The 20,136-nt window shown below is 44.3% G+C and overlaps 1 protein-coding gene across 7 annotated transcripts in view; it reads right to left on the reverse strand.

Moving 5' to 3' along the window:
- PARP9 (poly(ADP-ribose) polymerase family member 9) overlaps positions 1 to 19,296 on the reverse strand; it is a 36,482-nt gene extending 17,186 nt beyond the window's left edge. Inside the window, exons 1-7 of one of the 7 annotated variants that reach the window (XM_019839841.3) lie at positions 18,024 to 18,159; positions 17,505 to 17,678; positions 14,166 to 14,276; positions 13,184 to 13,217; positions 10,266 to 11,113; positions 6,283 to 6,510; positions 4,169 to 4,387 (exon numbers count right to left, since the gene is read on the reverse strand). In XM_019839841.3, coding sequence (XP_019695400.1) covers positions 4,169 to 4,387; positions 6,283 to 6,510; positions 10,266 to 11,113; positions 13,184 to 13,217; positions 14,166 to 14,189 — 1,353 coding nt within the window. In that variant the 5' untranslated portion in view covers positions 14,190 to 14,276; positions 17,505 to 17,678; positions 18,024 to 18,159. Of the gene's footprint in view, positions 1 to 4,168; positions 4,388 to 6,282; positions 6,511 to 10,265; positions 11,114 to 13,183; positions 13,218 to 14,165; positions 14,277 to 17,504; positions 17,909 to 18,023; positions 18,750 to 18,797 lie in introns of those variants that run through there. The other 6 variants (XM_006936100.5, XM_006936099.5, XM_045037020.1 and 3 more) reach the window with 6 other exon arrangements.
- Between the last annotated feature and the right edge of the window lie 840 nt (positions 19,297 to 20,136).

Consider the following 20,136-nt stretch of genomic DNA (forward strand, 5'->3'; position numbering starts at 1 on the left):
TTGGCAGTAATTACTTCATTGGAAAGATGGTAAATAATGAGGTAAAGACTAGATTTGGCTTTGCACCTGAACTTTAACAATAAAGTTTCTTAATCTGTAGGACATTTTCTTCATCAATTGTATTTGCAGCTGCTATATCCAGAGCAAAAAGCCCTCAGTCGTACCATATTTAGTACCTGGAGAGGTCATGACAGGGTATTTCTTTTGCATCCCTGTCCAAGGACTTGGAAATAAAACAAATGGGATAGCATTATCTGCTGATAAATATAACATCTGTCATGTGTAAAATGAATAAAAAATATCTCTCTCTAGAAGTCATTTTCAATACCAGGATGTGGGGCACCTGGGTGGCTCAGTTGTTGAGCGTCTTGACTCTCGATATCAGCTCAGGTCATGATCCCAGGATCTTGGGATCAAGCCCCACGTCTAACTCTGCACTAAGCATGGAGCCTGCTTGAGTTTCTCTCCCTTTCTCTCTTTGCCCCTCTCCCCTACTCTCTCTCTCTCTAAAGTTAAAAAAAAAAAGTAAGGATGTATTACAGGGTTAGAAACAACTAGGCAAGGCTTTTGAACTAAATGTGAAAGAAAATTGTTACTAAGTCAACGTCAATAACACAGAAAGTATGAATAACAAGCAGATGGTCTGCAAGTGGTTTGGAAAAGTGGACCCAGACAGCAGGAATCTGGCAGATTCAGGGCTGCAGCAACTGTCCAGAGCACCTAACGTGAAGGATGTCAGCAGCATGTCCCTAGAGAAGGTATTCCCTACTCTGAGACATTGTGTCTGGCGCAAAGTAGATATGCTATAAATATTTGTTAAATAGCCAAAGGAACGATGATCCATCGACTTTTATAGATACTCTGTTCCATCCAGTAAACCTTATCATCATGAAATACCGGTAGATACGAGTATTTCAGTCAGCTTGGGAGTCATTTACTCACTGTCATTCATGAATTGGAAATTTCTTAAGTGTGTGAATGTAAGTCTCACTTTATTGGAAGTTTGGTATTGGTTGATCTTCTTGAGTCAGGTCAAGTCTAAATGTCTGACAAATCCATTCTCTGGAATGCAGGGACCTTGCCAAAGTAATGCCTCCTATAAGAAACTGTGTAAGTTGCTCTCTGCTCTTTCTGAAAACACACCCCTCATTGAAACGCTTACTTAGGAATAAAATAGGTGCTTATGAGAAGGCCAGAGGTTTCTACATATGTGTATACACAAGTCATATTCCAACATGGTTATAATATTGACGAAAACCTGAAGGAATGATCAATGTTCAGGGTATAATATAAATTACTGTGTAAGATATTCCTCATTTGAGTCACAAAACTGAAAGATGTATCATCTCTCACGTTATTTTGTGTGTTTTTTTTAACTTTTTAAATGTTTATTCATTTCCTGAGGGAAAAAGACAGAGTGCAAGCAGGGGAGGGGCAGAGAGAGAGGGAGACACAGAATCTGAAGTAGACTCCAGGCTCTGAGCTGTCAGCACAGAGCCCGATGCGGGGCTCAAACTCACAAACCGCGAGATCATGACCTGAGCAGAAGTTGGTTGCTTAACCGACTGAGCCCCCCAGGTGCCCCTCTCTGTGTTTTTGTTTAGTGGTTAAGAACATATAGGCTTTGGGGCGCCTGGGGGGCTCAGTCGGTTGAGCATCCGACTTCAGCTTGGGTCACGATCTCACGGTTCGTGAGTTCGAGCCCCGCGTCAGGCTCTGGGCTGATGGCTCGGAGCCTGGAGTCAGGCTCTGGGCTGATGACTCGGAGCCTGGAGCCTGCTTCCGATTCTGTGTCTCCCTCTCTCTCTGCCCCTCCCCGTTCATGCTCTGTCTCTCTCTGTCTCAAAAATAAATAAACATTAAAAAAAAATTAAAAAAAAAAAAAAAAGAACATATAGCCTTTGAGGTGAGACAGACCCAGGATGAAATCTTGGTTTGCCACTTGCCTAGCTGTGTGCCTATTAACCTCTTTGTATGTTTTCCCTTTTGTAAAATGGGGGTGACAATTGTGGCTTCATCACAGGATTGAGGAGAGGATAAAATGAGACAGCTTCTCCTTAGCATAATACCTGACTAATGCAATACATGGCAGCTATTTTTATTATTAATCCTTAGGAGAGCCCTCAATTTGTGGTTGACCTTTCTACTTCATTTGAACCGCCATGCACATTCTTGTTTGTGTATTGAAGAGAATGAACCTTCTTTTCTAGCTGCAGTTAATTCCCCTTGTAGGGCTATGATACTTAATGAGCAATTCAGGGATATGGCTGGGGCATTTATCTGGGCCCACTGATAGTGCTCTGCTTTTAGGGGGAATTTCATTTAAAAGACAGGATGATTCATTTTGCCTGGAAGGCAGGCTACTTGGCTGGGTAACTCTCCGCCACCTTGCAGGTCAGCTGCGGGTGAGACACAGTGGTATACTAGAGCTGGCTGACATCGGCTCACAAGAGCTCACTGAACATCTCTTCCCAACTCCACCTTCAGTGATCTCACATTCAGAGCTTGAAATCGGCAACGAGTATCAGCAAATGCTACAAACCTCCCTGTGTCTAGTCAGGCAGCAAAAGAAATAAGAACATTTACATTTGTTCCAGGAAAGAGCAAGCTAGAATAAGAATAAGTTCGTTTTCTTGTAGGGAGGGATAAAATGGCAACCACCCACATGGAGACAGGCTGGGAGGTGGAAGAGTGAGCAGTCAGAGGACTAGTGTTCGGAGCCACTCTCCCTGCCAGAACTGAGCAAGGCCCTTTCTACCCAAAGCCCAGACGCACGCCTGGGAAGTTGCACTAGCACTTGGCTGTTGCTATTGGCAGAATCAAAAACATGTCTTGAAAACCTATTTTAAGTTTCTGTATCTTATTTCACTTCCTTTTTTATTCTTCCTTAACATCATGACAGTCCCTTCTCAAAGTGCCAGCTAAGCGAAAATAAAGCACAGAGACGGTACTTTAAAGGCAGAACAGCACAGCACTATATACTAATTATGCTGACTACATCAGGGAACTTTTCACAGGTTAGAAACTCAGCTTAATCTGGCCACTCTAAAACAAAAAGCTGAGCTGAAGTGAAAACAAAGGAAGCTGGACACACAGATCTCTGCACTCAGACACATGGACACACTCTCCTACACACACATCCCTCCCTTTTGCATCAGAACACAACCAACTTCCCTCTGAGGTCATCTACATAGAACTTAAGAAACAACAGATTGAATTTGGGGACAGTACCAAGGACATGGCAAAAGCTGCCAAATATATCTGTGCCGTGAAAGAATTTATAATCTAATTGGGGAAAAAAGATAGCAAACGAGTCATTTAATTTAGTATACAGTTCAGCATTCAGTGTGTCACAGCTCCTTACAGCTGATACAACAACAGCTGACCTTCACGAAGGGCTTATCTGTATGCCAAGTACCGTTCTAAGTGTCTTATGTGTATACGCTCATTTAATGCTCACAACAGCTCCCTACGAGGGTAGTTATTATTCCCACTTTATTTTACTTTTTTTTTTCAAATAAGCTCTACGCCCAGTTCTACAGACTCAAACTCATGACCCCAAGATCAAGAGTCTCATGCTCTACCAACTAAGCCAGCCAGGTGCCCCTATTATCCCACTTTAAAGATAAGGAAATTGAGGCACAGAAAAGCAAATTAACTTGCCCAAAGAAGTTGACTGGAGAGAAGAAGATAGAATTTGTTTTAAATATGTTGGATTTAAGATGACAATCAGATAACCAAATGGAAACGAGAGAGGCTTAGGTGTACCGGTCTGAAGGTGACTCAGAAGACAGGACTTTGCAGAAGTTATGGTAGAAGTTGTAAGAATACTTGTGTTCTTGTAGGGAGAGAGAAGAGAGAGGAGCAGAGGACCTCATACTAAAACTAGAAACTTGCTTACCTTTAAGGAGCAGAGGGAAGAATAAATTCCAACAAAGGAAAAAGAGGGAAGTTAGGTAGCAGTGAAAAGATGGCTTCTATAATGACATTCTTTACTAGGTCAGAGGTGGGCAATTTACAAAAATTAAATTCACCAAGTTAGAATATCACCGTGTTGTACGGGTGCTTAGCTCATGTCTTCACAGGAGATACTAAACAGATGTTACTGAGTGAATGAATGAATGAATGAATGAACAAACTACAAGACATTTCTAAGATATTAACTTACATTATAGACCTCCAGTTCTTCTGGAAAGATCACAAACTTTACGGTTAATTGTTTTTTCAAATGGCATTTGGCAAACTTTAAAACTTCATTAAACATAATCTTAGCTGCTATATTCATCCATATGCCAATGCTTCCAGTCCCAAGGGCAGGAAAGGAAATGGAAGTGTTATTCAATTCAAGGCATTTCTGCAAACATTCATTCACTGCCATTCCCAGTGTCTGTAGGAAAAACAGATCAGCCTTTGAGTCAAAATAAAATTTCACTTACCCCTTGATTCCCCCATATTTTACAATGCCAACCTCCCACTCTCCCTCAGGATCATGTCCATGCCTCCTCAGAGAGCAGGAAAGGCCCCACTCCATGGGGAACCCATTGCAGCCATAAGGTTAGATGATGATGAGATGATGAGAGGTTAGATGATGAGAAATAATTAAGGGTCTGTTTTATCCTCTTCAGGACATTTGGGCACCGTGATTTCTCCCAGTTAATGTAGCCTTGCCCATCTCCCCAGGTCAGGTCAGAGAGCCAAACATCAGTTTATCCCCACTTACCTGCCACTTCCAGGTCAAAACAAAGAGCTCTTGGAAGTTTAATAAAGGAGACAGAGGGTAAAAGAAGCAAGCAGCTTTATCCAGAGTCTTTAAGATATGTCCTAATGTCCTATGTGATTTCTCCTCAAGAAGTGCTAATATATTGGGCACATTTAAACTTTCCATCAACGTTTCAACATCCAGACTGAATACGAGTACAGGAAGGTTGTCTGTGGAAGAGCCTCAGAAAACTGAGGGGTAGAGAGTGACTGGAGAACCAGTTTGGGTTTAGAGGGCTCTTAGTCAAAGGACCAGAAATGGTGACAAAATAAAGTCAGAGAAGGGGACTGTTTGCCTTTCTCCACATCTGAGGGGGTACCCCCTACTCTTTAAATTTTATTTATTTATTTATTTATTTATTTATTTATTTATTTAGAGAGCAGGGGAGGGGCAGAGAGAGAGATGGAGAGAAAGAATACCAAGCAGGTTCCACACTATCAGCACAGAGCCCAATGTGGGGTTCAAACCTACAAACCATGAGATCATGACCTGGGCTGAAATCAAGAGTTGGATGCTCTGGGGTGCCTGGGTGGCTCAGTCGGTTGAGCGTCGGACTTGGGCTCAGATCATGATCTCGCAGTTCGTGAGTCCAGCCCTGCACTGGGCTCTGTGCTGACAGCTCAGAGCCTAGAGCCTGCTTCGGATTCTGTGTCTCCCTCTCTCTGTCCATTCCCTGCTCATACTCTGTCTCCCTCTGTCTCTCAAAAATGAATAAATGTTAAAAAAAATTTTTTTTAATTAAAAAAAAAAAAGAGTTGGATGCTCAACCAATTGAGCCACCCAGGCACCCCATCCCCCTACTCTTTAATGTGTACATTGTATGTGCCTCAGGTGAAGAGCTGGCCAGAAAGCCAATCTCTCTCTACCACAGGCATAGGTGGGAAGATACCTTAGGTAATAGATTTACCTGGAATAATGCTGGAAGGGAAATCCCAGATCCTTCTGGCATTTAACAGATGGAGGGAAATATGGAGAGGCTGAATTCCAGGCCCTCTTAGGAAAAGGCCGACAGGGTCATGGTGTGGTGAGGTGAGTGGGTGTGTAGACTGAGGGAGCCCTGCTTCCATGTCTCTTTGCTCACTTACAATCTAGACATGGGTTATGTAATATTTTAAATTAAACTTCTTTTCTTTTAATTTTTTTAATGTTTATTTATTTTTGAGAGAGACAGAGACAGAGAGACAGAGCATGAGCAGGGGAGGGGCAGAGACAGAAGGAGACACAGAATCCAAAGCAGGCTCCAGGCTCTGAGCTGTCAGCACAGAGTCCAAGGTGGGGCCCGAACCCATGAACCGTGAGATCATGACCTGAGCCAAAGTCGGATGCTTAACCAACTGAGCCACCCAGGCGTCCCTTAAACTTCTTAAGATAACTTGTGACAACACCTTTTCCATATTTCAGGGTGGTGGAAAATGAGGACTATCCCACTTAACAACGTTTCATAAATGTAATGACATGATGGAAATCCAGAAAGACTACACAGACTATGGAACTATGTAAAGAGAAACTTATTTTGCACTTACTGTTGTCAGTTTGGGGTATCTTAAATGCCATAACACATGGTATACATATTGACAGGACAATTTAAATCCTTTTGTGATCAGTACCAACTGAGACTCTTGAGGAATCTCAGTAATTTTTTGGTTAAATTCCAATTCTATTTCTTCTCCTGCTTGTTGTAGAATTGATGTCGACACAGGTCCGAACTTAAGACCATACAGTGGATTTACAGAATTAACAATTACATCTGTCTGAAAAGAAAAAAAAATGGACAGGAATCTTTGTTAAATTACTCTTTCTTAAATCTTTATTTTGCTGAGGAGCTTTTAAAAATACTGTTGAAGACCCTAAATTCACAAAATATCATTTGACAGTAGATAGAAACTCTTAAGTCCAAAGAATGACCATTTGATTGCCATGAGTCCATTTGTCCAATTCAGAAATTAGGTAAAATGTATAAATGATACAATTTTTATTGCAAACATCTGTCAGCTCCTTGCTGCCTTATACCCCCTATATTCCAAGATTCTAAGCATCTCCTGCGATTTGTTTTAACCTTTATCAAGAAATGGTTTCATTCCCTGCCCCATTTTACTATTTTTGTGTGAATTCTGTTTTGTTTTACAGAGAGTGGAAATAAAATTTCTCAGCAAACTTCTACCTCCTGATGTTTTTATTTATATTTTTTAAATTTTTTTAATGTTTATTTATTTGAGAGAGACAGAGTGTAAGGGAGGGGCAGAGAAAGAGAGGGAGACACAGAATCTCAAGCAGGCTCCAGGCTAGCAGCAAAGCTGGAACTCACAAACCTGTGACATCATAATTTAAACCCAAATTGGCCACTTAACTGACTGAGCCACCCAGACGCCCCCTGATGTTTTTATTTTTAAGGGGAGCAGTACATGGTTAAAGAAAGTACAAATGAGTTGAAAAAAGTCTTCAGTGGAACTAGGCTTCCCTCGTGCTGGGTTCCCTGGATGCCTCACTCACCCACCTGTCCTACAGGCAACTGCTCTTACCGGTTCTTCGTCTGTCCTTTCAGCAATGAGCTACACATACACATGGGCTGTATTTTCAGTAAAATCACCTCCTAGGCAGCCCTGAGAGCTGTGTGACAGGGGCTGGTGGCCTTATTTCCCCTCATGCTCAAATCCTCCTAAATCATCCTGATGGCTTTGGCCCCCTTTGCGGGCAACCCAGGTACTTTTCATGGATGTTAATGAATGCTTCGCTTAGAAAGTGCGATCGGAATTTCCAATCTGGGGGCACTGGCACCCTTTAAAAATTTTATAGTTGTTGGGGCGCTTCGGTGGCTCAGTCAGTTAAGCCTCTGACTTTGGCTCAGGTCATGATCTCACAGCTTGTGGGTTCGAGCCCCAAGTCAGGCTCTGTGCTGACAGCTCAGAGCCTAGAGCCTGCTTCGGATTCTGTGTCTCCCTCTCTCTCTCTCTGCCCCTCCCCAACTCATACTCTGTCTCTCTCTTTCAAAAAATAAATAAAACATTAAAAAAATTTTTTTTTAATTTTAAGGTCCTTAATGGTGCTGGCAGTAAGTAAATAGAATAAAATTTTACTTTTATAAAAATAAAAGTAAACTGAAAGGGGTAAGTTATTCAACTAGGATATCTCCACTTTAATTTAAAAAAAGTTTTTTTTAATGTTTATTTATTTGTGAAAGACAGAGAGACAGACAGAGTGTGAGCAGGGGAGAGGCAGAGAGCAAGGGAGACACAGAATCAGAAGCAGACTCCAGGCTCCCAGCTGTCAGCACAGAGCCTGACATAGGGCTTCAACTCATGAACCGTGAGATCATGACCTGAGCTGAAGTCAAACGCTTAACCGACTGAGCCACCCAGGCGCCCCTCCACTTTAATTTTAAAGTGGCATATTAATGGGGCACCTGGGTGGCTCAGTCGGTTAGGCATGTGACTCTCAGTTCCGGTTCAGGTCATGATCTCAATAATCGGAGCCTGCTTGGGTTTCTCTCTCTCTCTCCCCCTCGCGCTCTCTGCCCCTCCCCTGCTCACACTGTCTCTGTCTCTCTCAAATAAACTTAAAAAATTTTTTTAAGTGGCATATTTTTTTTTCAACGTTTTTATTTATTTATTTTTTTGGGGACAGAGAGAGACAGAGCATGAACGGGGGAGGGGCAGAGAGAGAGGGAGACACAGAATCGGAAACAGGCTGCAGGCTCTGAGCCATCAGCCCAGAGCCCAATGCGGGGCTCGAACTCACGGACCGCGAGATCGTGACCTGGCTGAAGTCGGACGCTTAACCGACTGCGCCACCGAGGCGCCCCTTTAAGTGGCATATTAATGACTTATTGAATAAATGTTTCATCTTGTGGGGTGGGTCCCCTCAGTCTTCTTCTCTAATTGTCTTGCTGGCGATTTGGGGTATTTTCTCACTTATGATTAAGTCTATTTGATTGTGGCCATAGGAGAAACTTAAGTGTGACATCACTGGTCAGAAATAAAAAATATAGCCTTACATTCTTTCTCTTCCTCTTCCCTGCTGCCCCTTAACTTTTTCATCAATAATTTGCTGAACACCTAGATGCATGCATGCATGCCCAGACTGGGCCCTGGGGCCACAGAGATGAACAAGTCATGATCCCCATCCTTAAGGTGCTCTGCCCAACAGGGGAGCTTCACTAACCCAGAAATATCCAGGTTCATGGTTACCCTGATTCTCTCTCCTCCTTGCCAGGGCCCTCACTTTTGTGCCCAATGAGCCCTGGCTAAATGCTAAGTTACCCTCTGTATTCTCCACAACCCCTGACACAGAGCAGTATACTAAGTATACAACTTACAGCTTCACCCAGATCTCCTGACTGGTCCTGACCAGTCCTGACTTGTCTAGTCCATTATTTTCAGTCTGTCAACCACTTCTGTGTCTCTCTGATCAAGTCATTCTAAGCAGCCAGGCTGCCACTCTCATCAGTTCATACCCATCATAACTTGAGATCAAATTCAAAACCCATGTCTCCTGAAGTAATCTTTCTTGGTCTACTACATTCTTGTCACAAATTTACATACTCTTAAATACTGCAAATTTATTTTGTATTAAGACTTTTTTGTTTAATAGTGATAGGTTGCTTCAGAAATGTTCAGATGGTTTGTTTCCCCAATGGGATTTTTCAAATAGAGAATTTTTTTCTTAGATAAAAAGAGGATAATAGGGGCGCCTGGGTGACTCAGTCTGTTAAGCATCTGACTCTCGATATGCGTTCAGGTCCTGATCTCACGGTCGTGAGATTGACCCCCACATCAGGCTCTGTGCTAAGTGTGGAGCCTGCTTATGATTCTCTCTCTCCCTCTCTCTCTGCCCCTTCCCCACTCACACTCTCTCCCCCTCAAAATAAATAAATAAACATTTTTTAAAAGTAGAATAGATTTCAAGTTCCTTGGAATCAAAGATTGTTCTATTTCCTCATGCTACCTAAGAATAATGACAATAATAATCATAAATAGTTATCATGTGGCAAGCTCTATTCTAAACATTTTATGTGTATTGATTCATGCTCTAAGATATAAGTGCTATGATTATTCTCATTTTACAGGTGAGGAGACCCAGGACCAAAAGATAAATGAACTCGATTCAGATCACCCAGTTAGCAAATGGCACAGCTGGCATTCAAATCCAGAGGGACTGTCTTTGAAGTTCATACTCTTAGCCTTAACAAGATGCTTTCTAAACAGCACCTGAAATAGTATGTATTAAGAAAAATACCTGAGTGGTTCATTTGGTTAAGTGTCCAACTCTCAATTTGGGCTTAGGCCATGAACTCATAGCCCATGAATTTGAGCCCAAGTCAGTCTCCACACTGACAGTGCAGAGGCTGCTCAGGATTCTCTCTCTCACTCTCTCTGCCCCTCTCCCATTTGTCCTCCCCATACCTGCCTGTCTCTCTCTCAAAATAAGTAAACAAACATTAAAAAAAAATACTTGGTAGGTAATCAGGGATCTCCTTTGGCAGGGCAAGAGATCAGAAACAAAGACTTACCTCCTGCTGTTCAATGTAGCCCTGGACAATCTGGAGAGTCAAATTGTTTACAATAATCGTGTTGACAGGTGGGGTGGCTTCTTGATTCACCCGGGATCCTGGCTTGTTCACCCTTAGGATTACTTCTGAAGCATTTTTAAAGGCAACAACAGTAGGGTACTCATTGCTTACCAGGTGAATTTCTTTCAAATTACCAGCCAGTTGCTTCCTTTGGAAATAAAAACTGATAGTTTCCACAATGGTCTGTGTACACAAGTCCAGAGGGAACTGGAAAATCCCAGAGCTCAGGGCTGGAATCGCTACTGTCTCAACATCTGACTCGGTAAGGGTGACATAATTCAGAATATTTCTAATGGCCTTCTGCAGCTTACAGATACATCTCTGGCGATCTTTTGCCACCCACCGGGGCCCAACAGCATGGATAATTAACTTGCAGGGAAGTCTCCCTGCTCTTGTGATAACTATGTTACCAGTTGGTATTTTACCAAATCTGGAAATAAACCTTCGGCTCTCCTCTTGGATTTCAGGGCCTCCAGCATTCACCAGGGCCTGGGCCAGGCCTCCCGCGTGAATAAGTTCTTCATTGGCTGCGTTCACCACAGCATCAACAGTGTGTCTGGTGAGGTCATCCCTCCAAACAGATAACTCCAACCCAGGAATGAGCATTTGTCTGAAGACTTGCAGAGACTCACTGTTACCTTCTGGGGATGGAGAGATGAGGGTACAGATACAGTCAAATTTATTCTGAAGGACTTCACACAGCTGACTCTCATTACTTTTTAAAATTGTGAAGGCATTGTGATCAATGGGAATTTGCCAACCATAGCCTTCTTCAAGAGTGGCAGTCTCTGGAAAAGGAGAGAAAATAAAAAATAAATGAGCAAGGGTTCCTTTGCAAAGGATGTAATTCCATTTCACACCAGGACACTGAGCTTCCCGCGTGCAAAAGAGATGAACTTTCTCTCGCCCCCTTCCTGGTTCTCCTTTTCAACCAGACATGTAACTAGGCCACGGATATACAAGAGTTGTTCATGAGAGGTCACCTATAAAGTGCTTAGTTTTGTGTCTGGCACACAGTAAGTACTCAGTAAAGGGTATGTTACAGTGATGGTGGTGAGAAAACTATGTGTATGGGGACTCCCAAATTCTTAAAATCTATGTAAATACGGTGATTCTGGGAACCCATGCTTAAGGCCTACGTATGGGAAAGGACCTAATTATGAGTCAAATATATATGGAGGCTTTATTCCTAACTTGTTTGCTTTTGTCAGTGTCTCAGTTTGGGTTCTTTTAAAGCAGGCTCTGAAATAAGGATTTGAGTGTAAGTTTATTCGGGAGGTGACCCTAGAAAACACCAGGGGTGGGTGAGGATGAGGAGGGCGGAGTGAAAAGGAAGTAAGACCTGCAAGGAAGGAAATGAATACAGGGTGTGTTACAAAGCAAATGAAGTTTCACTCCACTAGGGGGCAGTGCAGATCATGTGTCTCAGTTCTACCACCAGAGGGGTAAAACCTGATTATTTATTCAACTTCCATCAGTCACCGGTTGAGAATGCTTCTGTGGGGGCACGGTCCAGCAAGTGTGTGGAGCACTGGTAGTGCTACAGTAAATGATTCTTCATCATACTCTACTTTCATGGCACAATTCTGGTGGAATTAAACCTAAGAAGTATTCTTATTGTATGTGGCAGATAAGATGTGCTGCTCGGACCCCCCCTCCCCCAAACTTCAATGCAGTTATGAAGGGAGGAATAGGGTAAGGTAACAGCTTCCAGTTGTTAGTCGTCCCTCAGGGTCCATGTCAGCTTTCCAGCCAAGGTCACAGCATCCTCAGGGTGGCACCCATCAACAGCTGAGCCCGGTCATTCACGTTCAACATAGGGCTTCTGTAATGGGTACTTTCAGGCTGGCAGAGCTCTGCCAGGTTTTCATCATAGTCTCCACCACCCAGTCTGGTTTCTTTTCTTTTCCTTTCACAATAAACCTTGTGTACCCCTAACTCCATCTCAGTCTCTGCTTCCTGGAGAAACCAACCTGTGACACTGTATTTCATGAAGCCTAAGCCATCATTATCACATGCCACTGAGAGAGGAAACAACGATGCCAGTTAAGCCAAGGCACTCTACGGACCGTTAGGGAGTAACCCTATTTCAGAGATGTGAAAAAATGTGTGTCACAAAACAGAAAAAATAGTAAGTAATTACATTTTACTTCAACTCCCATTTTTATTTTTTTTAATTTTTTTTTCAACGTTTTGATTTATTTTTGGGACAGAGAGAGACAGAGCATGAACGGGGGAGGGGCAGAGAGAGAAGGAGACACAGAATCGGAAACAGGCTCCAGGCTCCGAGCCATCAGCCCAGAGCCCGACGCGGGGCTCGAACTCACGGACCGCGAGATCGTGACCTGGCTGAAGTCGGACGCTTAACCGACTGCGCCACCCAGGCGCCCCTCAACTCTCATTTTTAATCTGAGCCACCTAGAAAGATCTCTGGTGGCCTCAGTCTCTGGTGGCAGCATATGAATAGTCAAATCAAGTTGGCCTGTGCTTTGGTCAAAAATCTCACGTGGGCCACTCCTGTGATTAGGCAGGTTCCATTCGGCTCATACAACTTGCTAAGCACAAGGACAATCAGTGGGTCACTTCTGGCCACTATCAGCTCTGGGGCTGTGGTCAGAAGAGTCTCACATCTGGTGGGCAAAGCAAAAGATCAATGGGAGCACTAAGAGAATACGCCTGCTGGTGTCACACTGCCCCTGAAGCAGTCTCCCTTCTGAGGAATGTGCTGGGTCACCATGATGTCCTCTCACACCTGAGCACCTGGGGAGGGAGGACACATTCTGCTTCTAGATTCCCCTTTCTCCAAGGAGGAAAGGCCTAAGCAGAGATCCGCCGAAACAAGAGTGAGGTGATCCTACCTGATTTCTCACTGTAAGCCACTGCTCCAGGACCCTGTGATAAATAAAATGGTTTTTAAAAAATTGCAAATGAACAACTACAGAATTACTGATAACAATTACAGCCTAATAAATACATAGCAACAAAAACCCCACAAAAAGCACTAAGTTTGAGGGGGAAGGGGAACGCGTGTTTGTTTAATCTGTGTACCTGACATACTTGAAATACTAAATGTCCCAGCAAACACTGACCCTACCCTACTTCCCTGAAGGCCAATGAACTTCTAATTCAGGGTGAGATAAAGGGTTGGAGATTAACACATGAAAAGGTCCAAAGGTCACAAACCAAAATGACCCCAAACTCCCAGAGAGGCCTCCAATCTCCAAAGGTTTGCGGGGTTTCACTAGACAAAACAGGAGACATGGGCACATGAACCTCATCAGCTACACCTCCCCATCTACCAGTAAGAACCTACTTTCAATGGTTTATTTCAGGACACAAGCCTGCACACAGAATTTTCAGTTTAAACACATGAGGTGCCTTTTCTCTATTCTCTGATTTTCAGTCCTCTCCTATCTTCCCCAACTCATCCTGCAAAGGCAGAATTGCTGAATGAGTAGATAGAATCAAAACGATACCGAGATGACATTTTTTTAAAAATCACCCATCCTTGGGGCACCTGGGTGGCTCAGTGGGTTAAGTGTCTGACTCTTGATCTCAGCTCAGGTCTTGATCTCAGAGTCAGGAGTTCAAGCCCCGTTGAGCTCCGTTTGTCTAAAAAGCAAACAAACAAACAAGCAAACCACGCCCATTCTCATGTTGACTCTGTTGCTTACATTAGCACATTCTTGATTGCCCATCTCTCACATGGTGCAAGGTAAAAACTTTCATTGGGCTATTAAAACCAAAGAAGAATGCCAAGTAGAACTAAAGACCCCAGGATTCTGTTACAGGGAAAACTATTCATGTGCCGATCAAAGTTCATCATGTGTAGATACTTACACTTTCTACCTTGGAAAAGTCCATCCTCTAGGCCCCTGGGATCTTTAACCGTTTATACTGTTTTGTGTTTCCAAGCATAAACTTGTCATTCCCAAATATGGTTCCCTGCTTCTAGGAATGAATAGAAACGATGAAATAAGCATGGACTAGTTTCTCAGGGAATTTGGTAAAAATACACCATAGGAAGACTAAATATGATTTCTGATCTTGAGTAGTTTTTAATTTCGTTGGTGAAGAAGCACACATTGTTTTTGCTGCTGTTGTTGCTGTTCGCCTTCTATCCTTCACAGAGAGGTTCCAGTTGAAACCTTCCCCGTAGTGCAGAGAAAGAAAAGAGCTATGTGGACAACAGCAGGGAAACCTTTATGGGAAGAGGCAAGGGCAGAGCCAGGCCTTGAAACATGGAGCAAGCTTTTACATATCTAGGAGAGGAGGATGAAACCAAGAGGTAGGATTGAGCACTGCATTCAAAAGAAAAAAAAATGAGGAAAAACCGGACTTACGAGTGCATGAAGACGCCTGAAGGGTATCTGAAGAAAGAAGAAATTGTGCTTGTGCCAGTGAAGAGTGTGTGTTACTAAGTTTGTGATAAATATCCTTGATCAAAGTACAAAGCGGAATGTCAGGGGCGCGTGGGTGACTCATTCAGATGAGCGGCTGGCTGACTCTTGGATTTTGGCTCAGGTCATGATCTCACAGTCGTGGGATTGAGCCCTGCCTTGGGCTCCGTGCTGGCAGGATGGAGCCTGCCTGGGATTCTCTCACTCTCTGCCCCTCACCCACTTGTGGTCTCTCTCAAAACAAATAAGACTTAAAAAAAAGGGGGGGGGGGATATTCTGGATAAAAATCAGAAACTCTCAAAAAATGTATCTTAAAAATTGTCCCTCTAATAGGGAGGAATTAAAGACTGGCAAGTTTTAGGAGAATGATGATGGCAATGCTTGAAGATACAGTTGCTCACCTTTGTGGCCCACATAGTTGCCTTCAGGCCTCTGAAATGATTTCTAATGCCTCTGTTGCAGAAAACTTTTGTTGCACTATCGACAGCAGCACAGCACTATCATTCTTTTATTGATTTATTGATTTACTGATTTATTTATGAGAGTGAGAGAGCGAGAGAGCATGAGCCAGGCGAGGGACAGAGAGAGAGAGGAAGACACAGAATCCGAAGCAGGCTCCAGGCTCTGAGCTGTCAGCACACAGCCCAACGTGGGGCTCAAACTTACAAACCATGAGAGCATGACCTGAGTGGAAGTTGGATGCTTAACCAACTGAGCCACCCAGGCGCCCCCCCACCCCCACCCCCAGCACTAATCATTCTTAAGAATCAGGAAAAGCAGCAAGTCCAATAGAATCCCAAAATGCAACGACAAGATACATTTCTGCCTTTAGAGGGCACTGCTGCTTTCACAAAAGAAGAATGGCTTCAGTGTCTGCTTGGCTATGGGCTTCCAGTGGGCTTTTGCTTTAGATGCTGTTGTACTTGTTTTTCCTTCAGATCTAGGGATTCTCCTTGAAGACCTAGGGATAGACTTGGCAGTGGGAGTGGGGTTCACTTAAGCCCAAAGAAATTAGAAACAAGGAACATATTGCCCCATTCAGTCTCTTCCAATTTAAAAACAACAGTAAGAACAAATGCCTTCCCGATTTTCCATCAATGGTTCCTATTCTTTCTCTCCATGGGTAGTATGAAGGAGCTGACTCTCCTCTTGTCCATCTGCACGCTCAGCACACTGTAGTCTGGCTCTCCATCTCACCCCAGCACTCCTCCATATGGTTAATCTCAGCAGTCTATCTTTTGTTTTAATCTTTATTTGACGGTTCTCTATAGCATTTCATTCTTTGATTCCTGAAACTCTGCCTTCTTGGCTTCTCCTATGCCAACTTCCGTGGGTTCTTTTGTTACCTCTCACCTTGCCTTTACAGGCCTTTTGCCTGGATTCACTTCCATGGTCTACTCCTTAATTGAATGCCCCAGAAATCTGTCTGACCGGTGCTTCTCAGCTCATTCGACCCACTCTCCAAGGGTGATCTCATCCACTCTCAAGGCTCCAACTCACCAGTCACAAATATGACTTCCATACCTATCTCTAGGCTATGCTTCTCCTGATCCTCAATTTTCAACTTCACCTGGATGTCCCATAGTCCCCTCACACACAGCCTCTGCAAAACTGGACCCATAATCTCTCCCTCCCTACTCCCTAACCCCTACTGTTCTCACCAGCCCCTCCAAAATCCACACATTATCTCCTGGATTCCACAGTACAGTAAGTGATATACCATTTTCCCACTCAAATCAGAAATCTAGAATCTTCTCCATTGTGCCATATTCAACCCATCACTGGGTCCTGACCACCTAAATTACTTTCACATTTGCCCCTACTCTCCTTGCCCACTGACAAAATTTCATTTCAGGGCCTCAGAGCCTGTTGCTTTGAGGCAATACATTCTCTTTCAAGATTGAAATGTAGGGGCTCCTGGGTGGCTCAGTCAGTTAAGCTTTAAGCATCCAACTCATGGTATCAGCTCAGGTCATGATCTCACAGTTCGTGAGTTCAAGCCCCACATCAAGCTCTGTGCTATCAGCACAGAGCCTGCTTGCAATTCTCTCCCTCCTGTGCGTGGGCGTGCAATCTCTCTCTCTCTCAAAATAAATAAATAACCTTAAAGAAAATAAAGATTGAAATGTATTCAAGTTTACATTTTATTGTTTGAGCAGGTATAATGTTTACTGGTTCACATTTACAACAAATTTAAAAGTCTCCCTCCCGTACCCCTAAGCTTCCTTCCCAGATGCAATCAATGTTATTAGCTTGTCCTGGATCCTTTCAGAGGCATTTTTACACACAAGGTAGCATCTTTTACACACTCTTCTGCATTTTGCCTTTTTCATGTCATGTATCTTTGAGATCTTTCCATGTTACCACATAAAGGGTTTCTTCATTCTTTTTGCTGCTTTTTACATTCTATTGTATAGATGCACTATAAGCTATTAAACTTCTAGGTCTCCCTATTTATGGATAGTTAAGGAGTTCCCAATCTTCTGCCATTGTAATAAAGGCTGTAAAGAACAACTTTGTACTGAGGTCAATTGACACAGGTGTTAACTGATCAATGAGCATATACTTTTAAAAATATGGGTACTAAAAAAACTTAAAATTACCTACACACCTCCTATCCTATTTCTATTGGTCGGCATTGACCCAGACACTTCCTCTGTCCCATCTCACCTCCTCCAAGACCAAGTGCCCCTCCCTCTGTGCTTCAGACCCAGGGATCCTAGTGCCTCAGATGCTCCCCACCCCTCACTCTTAATTAAGATTCTGCTTCCAACTTACTCTTGGAGGCCTCCAAAAGATTTTGCTTCTTTATTCACAAGTCCACCTTCCTTTCCCAGCCCCTGAGGTCGGGGCCTCTGCTCTTATCTTTATTCCCTGGTACGCAGGACGTTACCCAGGTCGGTACTGTTAGCCAAATCGAGGCCTCAGGGTACAAAAGTCCCAAGGGCCACTCTAAAGGATAGAGTTGGAGGGAGAGAACTGCTGACATGTCATAATGCAGGTAAACAAATTCAAATTTTAAAAGAAATGTAGGTACGTTTTACCCGAATTCACAATGTGAATTACATTTTCGCCGCAAATAATAGTAACAACAAGAAGAGTTAATAAAAGGAATCATAAACACAGGAGAAACTTAGTTTGACGTAGAGCCCTGCGCCGTCCCCATCCTCACAAGGGGACGCAGGGCCCTGGGAACCCCCACCCCCACCCCGCCCGAACCCGCAGGAGAGAAGCGGCAGCGCCCCCCGACCCCAGGCCGGCGGCGGGTCAGGGGCTGGGGGGCTTGGACCTACTCACCCGGCGGGCGGGCCACAGCAGGGAAGGCGGCCCAGAGAGGAGGGGGAACGACTCTGCAGAAACGGGGAGGGATTTCCGGAAAAGCGAAACTGAAACTTTGCGGCCCAGGGCGGCGGGGCGCGGCGCACTCGCGCCCCGGCCTAGACGCACCCCCGGAGCCCGACGACGCCGCGAGCCATGGCCTCGACCCTCCGTTCTCCGTCCCCGCTGCTGGTGCGGGTGTCCGAGTCCAGCCCCCGAACACGCTTGAAGCTGGGAATCTACTTCCAGAGCCAGAACTCTGGCGGCGGGGAGTGCACCGTCCAGCCCCTCGACCCCAGGGACCAGGTCACCTTCCAGGTGACGTTCATGGAAAGGGAAGGTGAGCATCGGGCCGCTGCGGGTGCAAAGGGACAAGGCCCTGAGGGATTCCAAGCAGACCCAGGTCAAGGTGACGTAGGAGACGGCGGGAGAAAGCACAGCACCGGGTCGTGAGCACGGGGTGAAGGTGCACACAGGAATTGTGTCTTTCCACAAAGGGTCAGCTTTATTCGGCATATATATAGCAAAGTTGACCACAATTATAAAGCAGGTTCAGGATTCCACACTCAGTGACATTTCACCATGTGATTGAACTTCACTTCTTACACAGCACACGGAGCGGGACAGAAGACGAGCCACACAACAAAGTAACAGAAGGGTGTAGGAAGTTAACGAACCAAAGGTGAAATCAGTCTGTGAGCGCGCAGTTGAGCCAAGGCCTCTCTCTCGTTGGGGTCATCTCTCAGCACTTACTGCTTATTATTTTCAAGCGGTGAAGGATCTCAGCTCTCTTCGTAGATCAGTCGGGCAGGACCTTCCTCTGCAGCTGCCTTTTTTTAAGTGGTCCGACATAGAGAGGTCATGTCTGAAGAGTCTGACAGTTTGCTGCAAAAATCCCCTCCTGCTTTTTAAAGGGATTTAATTGGTCTTGGGCCCCTGCCGACCTCCTCTGCTTCTGCTTGTTATCAGTTCTGGGGTGTCAGCTGATGCTGGGCCCAGCGATGTCTCTTAGCTGCAGTACCTTTAACTACTTGTGTCATTGCTTGACCCAGGCCCCTGTTTGACATAAGAGACTCGGTTTTGCTTGCTACACACTGTCTGGTGGGGAGAGGAATGGTGGGGGAGGGCCTCTTGCTGCCCAAAGATGCAACCCAACAGGGAGACGAGAGCCCAGTAGTGCCCAGTTGGTTGGTGATCTGATCTGACCGCATTTTTTTTAATTAATCAATTAATTTATGAGAGAGACAGAGACAACATGAGCAGGGGAGGGGCAGAGGGAGGGGCAGAGGAAGGGGAGAGAGAGAATCCCAAGCAGGCTCCGTGCTGTCAGCACAGATCCCGATGTAGGGCTCGAACTCACGAAACCGTGAGATCATGACATGAGCCAAAACCAAGAGTCAGATGCTTAACCAAGTAAACCACCCAGGGGCCCCTGATCAGACTGCATTTTAAAGTTGATGCTTTCCAGTATCCTCATCCTGACTCAAATTTCTTAGCTCTGGGAAGAACACCTTTCCCTCCCCTAGATACCTGTAAACTCTTGTCATTTAGGAATTCTATTTTTGATTCTTGCTCTTTTCACTTAACTTTATATAATGAACATTATTCCATATCATTAAAATGGGAAGTTGGAGACATTTTCAGAAACGCGACTTTTAAAGAGTAGACTGTATTCCATTATCATGAGCTTTCATTTCTACAGCTGCCCCCGTTAGAGTTTGAATAGCTCCTGCACAGATGCCCTGTCATCAGTCCACCATTCCAGGATGCAGGGAGCAGCCTTCCTGGGAATCTGCTGGGGCAGGGTACAGGTGCGCGAATAAGAGGTTTATTTGAAGCCTTTCCCATGTGTATGTATGTGTTAAATGTTTCCATTGAAGCTAAAGAGAGAGTCTTGAAGAAAGAAAAGCATCAAATTATGGTTGACAACAAACTTGTGACTGTTTTTCTGGAGCCCACTGAGAATCCAACAGAGAAGAATGCAAGACCCAGAACATCTTCGCTGGCACAGTCACAAGATGCTTCTGGTGAGAGGCATCCAAACAAAGAACATATTCCTAATGCCGTGGATTCCTGTGTCCAAAAGGTGAGG

Source organism: Felis catus, chromosome C2 (assembly GCF_018350175.1).
Source record: "Felis catus isolate Fca126 chromosome C2, F.catus_Fca126_mat1.0, whole genome shotgun sequence".
Lineage (NCBI taxonomy): Eukaryota > Metazoa > Chordata > Mammalia > Carnivora > Felidae > Felis > Felis catus.